This window comes from Phoenix dactylifera, chromosome 14 (genome assembly GCF_009389715.1).
Source record: "Phoenix dactylifera cultivar Barhee BC4 chromosome 14, palm_55x_up_171113_PBpolish2nd_filt_p, whole genome shotgun sequence".
Taxonomy (NCBI): Eukaryota; Viridiplantae; Streptophyta; class Magnoliopsida; order Arecales; family Arecaceae; genus Phoenix; species Phoenix dactylifera.
Window position 1 is genome coordinate 6,326,210 of NC_052405.1, and position 9,956 is coordinate 6,336,165.

Here is a 9,956-nt window from a genome sequence, read left to right on the forward strand (position 1 = left end):
CCCCGGCTCTCTCTCTCTCTCTCGCTTCTGAGATCGATCGATCCAAAGAAACCCTAGAAATCCCCGCGGAGCTCCAACCGGAAGGAGGAGGAGAAGAAGGCTTGCCGCAAGATGCTGAGGCTGGCCGGAAAAAGGCTCGCCGCCGCCGCCTCGTTGAGGCCGACGGGCGCCGCCTCCTCGTCCCTGTTTTCCGGGAATCCGATGCATGGCGACCCCCTCTCCTCCCGGGACGATTCCAGACCGCTTGCCGCCTCCCCCGCTCGTGTCGCCTTCGAATCGGGCCTTCTCGGTGCCACCAGAGGTTCGGGTTCCCCATCTCAGTAGATCATCTTTCCTTCGCGTCTAAATCTCTAGGGTTTCTTTTCATATTTTAATTCGTGCATCTCGTTTCGCGGATAAACCCATTTTTTCGAGGATTTGTTTTGATTTTTTCTCGACGAACATTGGATTCTTACAAGGAGATGGAAATATCACTTTTTTCTGTACTATTTTGGTTTTTGGATCCGTTTTGTCTGATTCTATATAATATTTGCTCTAGATATCACGTTAATATTGTGGAAATGACTCTAAATTTCATAGTTTATTGTGTTGCCTTCATCTGCAAATGTTTCATCTTGATAGTTGATGTCCTTGACATCAGCTTTCAAAGATTTCTCGTCAAATCTCGACTTATGGAGCCTATCGATCCAATTAGTGATATTGGAACCTTTGACATCGGAGGACTGAGATGGATAAAAAGTTAGAGAGCGTTAAAGATCATTTACCATCGAGTGGGTTTACTCCTTTGCAGCATTTTGTGACGCCGACATGCCAACAATTATAGGTCACCTTGATGGTTTAAATGGGCTGGTAGTTGGTACCTTTAACCTATGTTGTATCACGCTGTCGTATAAGTCTATACCTGTACTTGAATACAAAATGTCCCAGGCTACTCTTCTAGGTTCTTAGAATGTGCTGAAGTGATTGAATTTCGGGTCGTAAGTAAATCTTGAACATACTATTATGACATGTATCAAATCCATTATGAAAAAGGAGAATTTGCTTATATATTTTGTTCTAATGGATTCATAGCACATAGGTTGGTGGAGAGACTGCGCTTGGCAAGACACTGTTTCCTTATTTTCTCTTTATAAGGACTATATCTATGTATATGTCATTACCTTGAAGGCTTAAGTTATTGAAGGAAGCATGGTTTTCTTTATACTTCTCCGAGTTTGGATTTGAGAACAGGTGTTAACTGTAGTCATTTAGGATTGGGCTTGGGTCTAGGATTTGATATCACGGGCCTATAATAGGATCTGATTCAGTCTAAGGCCTTAATGTTTATATTTGGGCTAAGCCAGAACTTTTAATTGCTTAGGGCTGTTTAGGCTGTAGGTATTAGATTGCTAAGTTGCAAATCTACTATTTCAGATTTTTCTTATACCTTGGCGCCCTCCAGAGAGTAAGAGATGTCTATCTTTTTTTTTTTATTCAAGAATTTAACATGCACGCTAAATGTATTTTGGTTACCTGCACAACCTGGTCATGCAGAAGATAAAGGCTGATTGTTTGAATGATTTTTGTGATATAAGAAATGCCTGTGAAGCCATGTTGCTTCTTATCTGAAGCAGGCCAACTTGTGGTCAATGGATCTTAACCATATTCAGGATCTTAACCATATTCGTAATCTTCGACTAGCATTTCTTACATGCTTTGCTTGTGATTTTCATGAAAAGGGGAGAGATGGTAGAATAAAAAAAATGCTAGAGGCCACCCACCTACCCCTCTGTACTGTGCCAATTCCTAGCCGACATTGGACTGGTGAACTAAGTAGGAATGAACAGTTGATTGATGATAGTACTGATAAAACTCTCTCTCTCTCTCTCTCTCTCTCTCTCTCTATTTGAGAGACAAGGAAGAATGATATCTCTCACTTTTCTTCTCTCAATCTGCCTTTTTCTCTCATGTATTTAGTGCATAGGTCCCACTGAGTTACTCACGTAAATGTAGCCAAAAAAAAATGATGCTCTCAGTGTCAGCCTAGTGTTCCCAACTTCAAGAGTTTCCTTTACATAATCTAATGTTTGTTGGATTGGATTGAGTGCTGAATCATAAAGTCATGCATGCTTGACAAGATCATTTTTTGCAATACTTATTTCTTTTTGTGCATCTTTGATGGTAATCTTTTATTGCCATGTACCGTAGTTACCTTATTGTAGCCAGAAATCGTTTGCAATATATGCGTGCCTGTCTTCAGTTCTAATTACTTGTATGCTTCTCTGTCTTGTGCAAACTCTCTGGGATTTCTTTTTTTTGTTTTGTTTTGTTTTGTGAGGATGATTTCAGGAAAGACTGGATCCATCATGCATATCATGAAATACAGTGCTTGGTGCTATAAATTACAGCACTCTTAGGATTTGTATCTATAGTTGATGAAGATAGAATATGATTAATAACTTGTTTGTTCTTGATTTTTTGACTGTTCAGGGTTTTCTACTGAATCTCTCATCCCAAGGCATCAGGATGTGGGGTTAGCTGACCTTCCTGCAACTGTGGCAGCTGTGAAGAACCCGACCTCAAAGATTGTCTATGATGAACACAACCATCAGCGCTTTCCTCCAGGGGATCCTAGCAAGAGAGCTTTTGCCTACTTTGTTTTGAGTGGTGGCAGATTTGTCTATGCATCTTTGCTTCGCCTCCTTATTCTTAAGTTTGTGTTGAGCATGTCTGCTAGTAAAGATGTACTGGCCATGGCCTCCCTCGAGGTCGATCTCTCTAGCATTGACCCAGGGAGCACGGTGACTGTGAAGTGGCGTGGGAAGCCAGTGTTCATAAGGCGTAGAACAGAGAATGATATCAAGCTGGTAAACAGTGTGGATGTGGCATCTCTTCGTGATCCGCAGGAGGATTCAGCTAGGGTGAAAAACCCAGAGTGGCTTGTGGTTGTTGGTGTCTGTACTCATCTGGGCTGCATTCCTCTACCCAATGCTGGAGATTTTGGGGGCTGGTTTTGCCCTTGCCATGGTTCTCACTATGATGCATCCGGCAGAATCCGCAAGGGCCCTGCACCATTCAACTTGGAGGTACCCACATACATCTTCTTGGACGAGAACAAGTTATTGATTGGTTGAGCTCCTCGCCCAAGAGTATAGGTGTTATGGTCTAAATTTTTCATTTCATTAAGACCATATTTTTGCGTGGTCAGTTTGTTTTTAAATATTGATGTTTGCCTGCCAGTGTGATTCTGGTTCCAAACTATGAAAAAATTCTGTTCCTTTAGTTGGATTTATTTTGAGACATGGTGTATTGCCACAACAGGATCATAAGCAGCAATTCTTTTATGAATCTTATTTTACCATTGGGGTGTCTGTCTGGTTAGTTTTTTCTCTCTGTAATCTGTTTAATGTTGCGGAGATAACAAATTCATGGTCCGCCTTGATTATGGGAAACCTGCATTCATCTGCTTTATGGTGATCATAATTTCTTGCACATATTTCTTTGTCGAAAATATTTAATTGTTAGGTAGATATACATACATAGTCCATATTTTCTGCTCTCCCTTTATCGCTAATTTGTAGTTTGATAATTATAGCATGACCAGTGTCCAATTCAAGTTCAATGATGGTGCCATGCTCAAGCCATCATATGATGGATAAGAGAGTTCTCTGTGGCTCTTGAACGGGTTGTATGATGGCATGTTAAATGACATCTTAATTAGATAGGAAACTGTTGCTTGAATTTCCAAAGTTCTTGATCTAAATAGCCTGAATCCCTTGAATCAGAAAATGATTTGGAGAAGTTGCCATGTCCATATGACCATTTATTCTAACTAGCACACTCGATGTCAATTAAGATTAATTTAAATTATATATCTTATTCTTGTAACATCATCATCAATGTGGTCTCCAATGCAGGAAAAACTCATCATCATCAATGTGGTCTCCAATGCAGGAAAAAGAAAGGATGTCACATTTCTCTTTCTGAAGCTACCATGTTAATTAATTAAAAAAGTTTTAGTAAATTTGGATTCCAATGCAGGAAAAAGAAAGGATGTGGCATTTCTCTTTCTGAAGCTACCCATGCTAATTAAATTTGTATCACAAAGTTTCTTTGGGCATCAAATAATATTCATCTGTGGGCAAATTCGACAGACCCAAAATATATTAATGCTCTTTTTTAACATAATAGGGATTTAATTATTTTTTGTAAGATATAAGAGCTTATATCACCTAACTAGGTTATGCTTGTAAAACTAAAACATGGATAGGTATTGATGATGGGAAGAATGAAGATTAAATTAGATAGGCTATGAAAGGTGAACATACTGTTGCAGTTTCTAAAAGAGAGTGGGATAATATGAAAAAAATGAGGCTTTCTCCTAAGACATGGATTTAAAGTCTCTAACAAAGGTTCTGATAGAGCATTAAGGATCTTTATCATACTTCAACTGGGCAATTGATGTTGTTAAGAGTTTATATACATGCCTGACTTCATTAAACATATGATAACCTTGCACGGCGAAAAAGAGCCAAGAATTGTAGAGGTTGACAAAGGATGTATCTGGCTTTTAGAAATATTTTCAGGGTAATGCAAATCAGTTTTTGAATGGCTTTTGGTGACCCTGAAATTTTTGGGATAAGCAACCTCATCCCACTCCTATTGGATTCTCTCTCAGCCCTTGTAACTTTTGCAGGGGTATCACATGGATAGAATTTAGAATGTAATTCTAAACTTCCTTTCCGGTACAATGGTAATTGGGTATATTTGTGATGATAAAAGATTAAAGAAGTATGAAACTATATTTCTGGCATTGGAAAACTTTGAAGTTAAAAAAACTCTCTTCACCTTATTGCAGATAATTCTCTTTCAGCAATCAAAAAAACATGGACTTTTAAAGATTTAAAAAGAAAAGGAATAAGAATAGCAGAGGAGACGATTTTGGAGCAAAAGCCTTGAGAAGCTGCTTAACAAATATTTTCACAATATCATCATTATATTTTGGTGGGATGGACTTCTGCACTAGTTTGGTATACTTAATGTGCGTTGATTCAATACTTCTACCTTGCCCACAGTTTACAATAACAGCTTGTGGGGTGAAACTCATATAAGCTGGAGTTAATTGACCGCAAGGCATGATGGCAACACAGTTACTGTAGAATCTTCTTCATATTTCATTACTTCTATATGCATGAGCCAACATCTTAAGAGCATAAACTAAAGCTTTTGATACAAGAAAACTCTTTTATTTGCTACATTTCATCTAGAATTGGAGACCAACTACAGGGAATAAGTAAACTAGATGGACTGTTCGATGGGAATCAGTGGCAGCTTCCCACCATATATCTCTGGAAGCTGGCTCTCGTGGATCTCTTCCAGCAGTTTGTCCTTCGTATTCTTCTCATCAACAAAAACATACTATGACAAACCAAATAAAAAATTTCATGAGAGTTCGAAATAGGGCATGTAAAATTACAAGAAACCTATATTATCATGTGAGTATGTTATTTGGAATCTTTATTTCTTAAGTCAATGGAAAACCACAAAATTATGAATGTAATGACTTTTAATTACAATAAAAATCTGCGCTTTTATTGAATAATTGTTTTCTTGTTCATTTGATCAATTGCTATAAATAATTGTCTCTTTGGAGACATTTGATGAAATTTGTAAAAAGAATGCATAGGCCAACTTTCACACTACAACAAGGAAAAGCAATTTTTGTGATGATACCTTATTTTTGGTATTGCTGTCAATAAATGGGTATATTATCTTCCATGCCTTCATGAATATATATGGCACATGGATCATAAGCGCCTTGCCAAGCCTTTCTGGGTAGTTGTTCTGTCATTGTAGGGATTGGGACAGGAGTAATTAGATTTCATGCTATTAACTAACTGTGGTGCAGCTAAATACAGATTTATCTCAGTAAAACATATTATAAAAACATGTTTATGATAAGGTAATGAATGCAAAGCAACATGGTTAATAAAATTATGAGTTACCTACTGGGAATTTGACTGATTACAACATGAAGTAACATTACTTTGATTGGTTATGCTTATGCAATTGTTGAATGATATGACCCGACAAATGGCAAACTTTCAGTCTTTGTTACTTCAAAACTCTAATGTAAAATCACAACATAGTTGAAGACTGGCTGTAATCTCTAGTCCACTCAAATTTTTTATCTTCCAGCTATTAAACTTTTATCATTAACTGCTTTTGAGTGGATTTGAGCAGTTAGCTATTTCTTTTTTCCCCCTTTCAAACTATATGTTTTGAAGTGAGGGTGTATAAATATTGATCTATTCTAGTTTGTCCTTTCTTTCCCTCTAGTTTTGGATAAATAGAAGGGCTCAGTCATAGCACCAGTATGAAACAAATACTGCTTATCTCCGAATTTCTGCGGCTGCTAATTATTTAGTCAATCATATAATTTCATTCTCTTCTCTCGGACTGCCATCCATCCATTCCACCCTCTGTCGACAAACACTAAGAACTTATCTCACTCGGTAACATACTCCTTTTGTCATCTACTTTTGTTTGCATGGGGAATTTATGAACTCTATATTTCCATTAAGTCCTGTATAGATGATGTTCCCAATTTCTTCTGTGGTTTAACCATATGTTTTCACATCACAGACATCCCTTCTTTCCATCCTTCCAGAATAATTCCAATGTCTTGTTCGATCGCCACTTAAGTCTCGCAGAGCATCTAGTTAAATGTATTTAAGCAAAGTTCTTGTTATCTAGGTTCACAGTTCTAGTAGTTTTCTTTTCCAAAATCATCATATGTGCAACAAACTGGCAAAGGATTAGTTCTTAGTAGCTGTAGATAACCACATTAGTTACCAGAGCTTTTGTAGAGACAGACCTGAAAGATTTCTAGAGCTGCAAAGAACCCCTGAATGTCGCAATTCGAGAATCCAAAGCCCTGAAAATCTCCAATGATGCAGAACTTCTCCTGACCTCCTGCCATCCTGCAAGGCAAATGTAGTTGAATGAATTGGTGGGTTTCGTCATCAATGAACCCACCCCATAACACCTAGGCCTATCATATACATGCCCCCAGTTTCCTCTGCCCCTTTTCTCTTATGTTTGAACCTCATTGGCAGAATTGTCTAATTTCTTAATTTTCTAATCTGTATATATCTTTAAACATCCTATGTAAGTTCAACCATTGGAATTCAAGTCATCTTTTCTCCTGGTGGGTGTTTTGTGATTTGCTCATAACTTTCAGTCATGCGAAGATGCCTGCATTTCTTCAAGCATATAGATCATCAAATCTGAAATTAGTAAGAGTTGTCCTTCGCATTATAGAATTGCCCTTTTTCTCCTTTACTCTAAATTAATAGCTAAATATCGATATTTACCTTGCACATAGCTTGTCCATAACATACACAACAAAACCTGCAATAAGTTGAGATGAAATGTATTCATAAGGACTTAGACTTGCTGCTTCTGTGAATGCTTTCTATACTTTGATCCAGTTTGAAGAACTCACGCTTAAACTCATGCATATTTCTTTTAGAGGCATTATGTCTAGCATTAATGATAACTGCTATAGGGCGCCCCATCTTGTCGAATCCCTGAGCAAATGCCTTCTTCTGGGAAAGCTCATATTGGATCTCTGCTTCTAAGATGAAACCATTTGGAACCATCGATTGCCTCCATTTCAGGTGTTTCAGGAGGAAGGTGGAAGCCTTCCTGACATCAAGATCGCGTGCTAGTAAAAACCTTCTGAGAGTTAAATTGTCCAACTCCTGCATGCGCCCCACCCGCCCACCACCACCAAAAAAAAGTTCACAAATACAAAGTTAATTCTGTTGGAAAGAGTATTAGGCATTAGCCACTGTGCAAAGAGATATAGGAAGCTGAAACATTTAAATCATACAGAAGAATGCTTCAACAATTGCTGATTATGAGAGCCTGAACTTTATGCTGGAAGATCTCTCTCTCTCTCTCTCTCTCTCTCTCTCTCTCTCTCTCTCTCTCTTGTGTGTGTGTTTCTCTCTCTCTCTATTATTTTTTTTTTTTGTGTGTGTGTGTAAACTCAAATGTATCTATCTACATATTAGCATGGAGCAAGAAGGTAGATTAAACCAATGCTCAACTTGATTTAGGCAAACAACTGAAAAGCAAATTAGTAAAACCTTGTGTATAAGAGCAGATAGATATCAGCATCGGGACTTGACAAACCAATAAAACACAACAAATAAATGATTGAAATATGAAGCAGAGCGAGAGAGAGAGAGAGAGAGAGGGAGAGAGAGAGAGAGAGAGAGCAAAGTTGCAGCCTGAAAAGAGAACGTAATAAGAGAATGTCAGATCCAATGGAAAGCATGAGAAAGAAAACTTAAAAAGAAAGTCAATGCAAACACACAAAGAAAAGCGAACAAATTCCAAAAAATTAAAGTTAAAATAAACTTGAAATAAAACTAAAACATCAAACACAAACCCATAAATGAAAAGCTAACCAGTCAATCAAAACAAGAGAAGGGGAGCAAGGGATGACGGGAAGCAACACCTTGGCAGCAGGGTCTTGTTCCTCCACTATGGCCCTCAGCTGGGCCACCTTCCTCTCTGTGTCATTGCTTCCAAAGCAGTCACCTCGTGAAGGCTGGCCTTCTGATTCCATTTCCTCCCTTGGCTGGAGCCTTAAAGAAGAAATCCCTTGTGGACTCGAGCTTAAACCCCAGAGGTTTAAACTGAGTTACAGGCATACGTATATATTAAAAAAAAAAATTTGCAACGGTTGGCTACTTAATGGTTTCCCTTCAGAGAGGAAGGTGGTGGGGTTGGGGGATGTGTGTTGGGTTATAATCCTCATAATGGTAGCAGTTGGGGTTGTTGAAAACATGATAATCCATAGCTGACAAAAGATCTAGCCATCCTTGTCCTGACTCTGGCTAGGGTTGTAATCCTCATTCCCCAATTTGATTTTTTGAACTATCCTCATTCCAAATCATCTTCAATTAATTCAATTGACCAAGAATTATTCCATTATTCATGAACTTTAATATTTATACACAAGTAGTTCACAACTTACTCAAGTTTTTTTGAGAGAATATTGAAGAAATGCTTATCTTGTTTTAGAAACTTGCAATAAAATGCCATGCATCATTGTTGCTATGCATTTTTAACTATGATTTATTGTTCTTGCGGCCTTGCCTCATGCATATTTTTACAAGAGCAGTTAAATAAATAAATATTGATTATTTATTTTTATTTAGTTATTTTTCTTTCTGATGGTTCATATTTTTGTTTGTAAGGATCTAGGACCTCATTCGAAAAGGCTACATAAAAAGCTAGAGGATGGGTCTGCTTTGATACCATCTTCAAAGATTCAGGATCTCACCCAAAAAAGGCTATATTTTGGATTTTTTGATTTTGTATAAATATCCAAAACCTACCCAATGCGCAACTAATATAGGACTAAATACATACTTACGAATCCTCATAATATATGGAAGGTAGGTAGGCATCTCGCAAAGATCTAAATAATTGGCAAGGTTTTTGCAATGTAGGACAGTGATGAGGAATTGGATCTATGGAGCTAGACATCCTAGTTGCAGAGGCACCTTCGTAACTGAAGTAGCAACAATCATCCCCATATAGGTTGTATTGAGCTCTGACTTATCAGCAAGGTCGGAAACGGAGAGTAGCAGCCAGTAGAGGTCGATCTTCTCTATCTTGAATTGTGTTTCTACCACTCACTGATGTAAGATGCACCGATCCATTGAAACCAAGTTTAAGATAACCTGGTTGTGGGGGTTGCCAATGAACAAGTTTTTGATAGGAATTAGCTTCTACTATTGGAGAGCTAGAAGAGTAGCTCCAGTTTCCACATAGAATATCAGCTTCCTTCATCATGGTGCTCCAGAATTCAGCAGCAAGAAGAGTATATCTAGCTAGCTGATGTGGTGGAGATTGCATACCTTGAAACATTTCATTGTTCCCTTGAATTTCCGAAT

At 38.0% G+C, this 9,956-nt stretch overlaps 2 protein-coding genes across 2 annotated transcripts; one reads left to right on the forward strand and one right to left on the reverse strand.

Moving 5' to 3' along the window:
* LOC103712404 (cytochrome b-c1 complex subunit Rieske-4, mitochondrial-like) lies at positions 1-3,360 on the forward strand. Its single transcript, XM_008798922.4, has 2 exons — positions 1-301; positions 2,470-3,360. The coding sequence occupies exons 1-2, from the start codon at positions 112-114 to the stop codon at positions 3,111-3,113; spliced, it is 834 nt and encodes a 277-aa protein (XP_008797144.2). The 5' UTR covers positions 1-111; the 3' UTR covers positions 3,114-3,360.
* Positions 3,361-5,133: 1,773 nt separating this feature from the next.
* On the reverse strand, positions 5,134-8,715 carry LOC103712417 (phosphatidylinositol transfer protein 3-like). Its single transcript, XM_039133443.1, has 6 exons — positions 8,510-8,715; positions 7,487-7,745; positions 7,356-7,392; positions 6,857-6,962; positions 5,713-5,823; positions 5,134-5,397 (listed from the first exon to the last, which is right to left on the reverse strand). Exons 1-6 carry the CDS (start codon positions 8,618-8,620, stop codon positions 5,278-5,280), a joined length of 744 nt encoding a protein of 247 aa, XP_038989371.1. The 5' UTR covers positions 8,621-8,715; the 3' UTR covers positions 5,134-5,277.
* Between the last annotated feature and the right edge of the window lie 1,241 nt (positions 8,716-9,956).

Bases quoted from the DNA above. Each gene is read 5' to 3' on its own strand.
- LOC103712417 (XM_039133443.1), bottom strand. From the start codon at position 8,620: ATGGAATCAGAAGGCCAGCCTTCACGAGGTGACTGCTTTGGAAGCAAT. The intron at 5,824-6,856 runs GTCTGTCTCTAC...CTACAATGACAG, and splicing joins CAGCTCTAGAAATCTTTCAG to AACAACTACCCAGAAAGGCT. The intron at 5,398-5,712 runs GTATCATCACAA...GGTTTGTCATAG, and splicing joins ACAGCAATACCAAAAATAAG to TATGTTTTTGTTGATGAGAA.
- LOC103712404 (XM_008798922.4), top strand. From the start codon at position 112: ATGCTGAGGCTGGCCGGAAAAAGGCTCGCCGCCGCCGCCTCGTTGAGG. The intron at 302-2,469 runs GTTCGGGTTCCC...TTGACTGTTCAG, and splicing joins CCTTCTCGGTGCCACCAGAG to GGTTTTCTACTGAATCTCTC.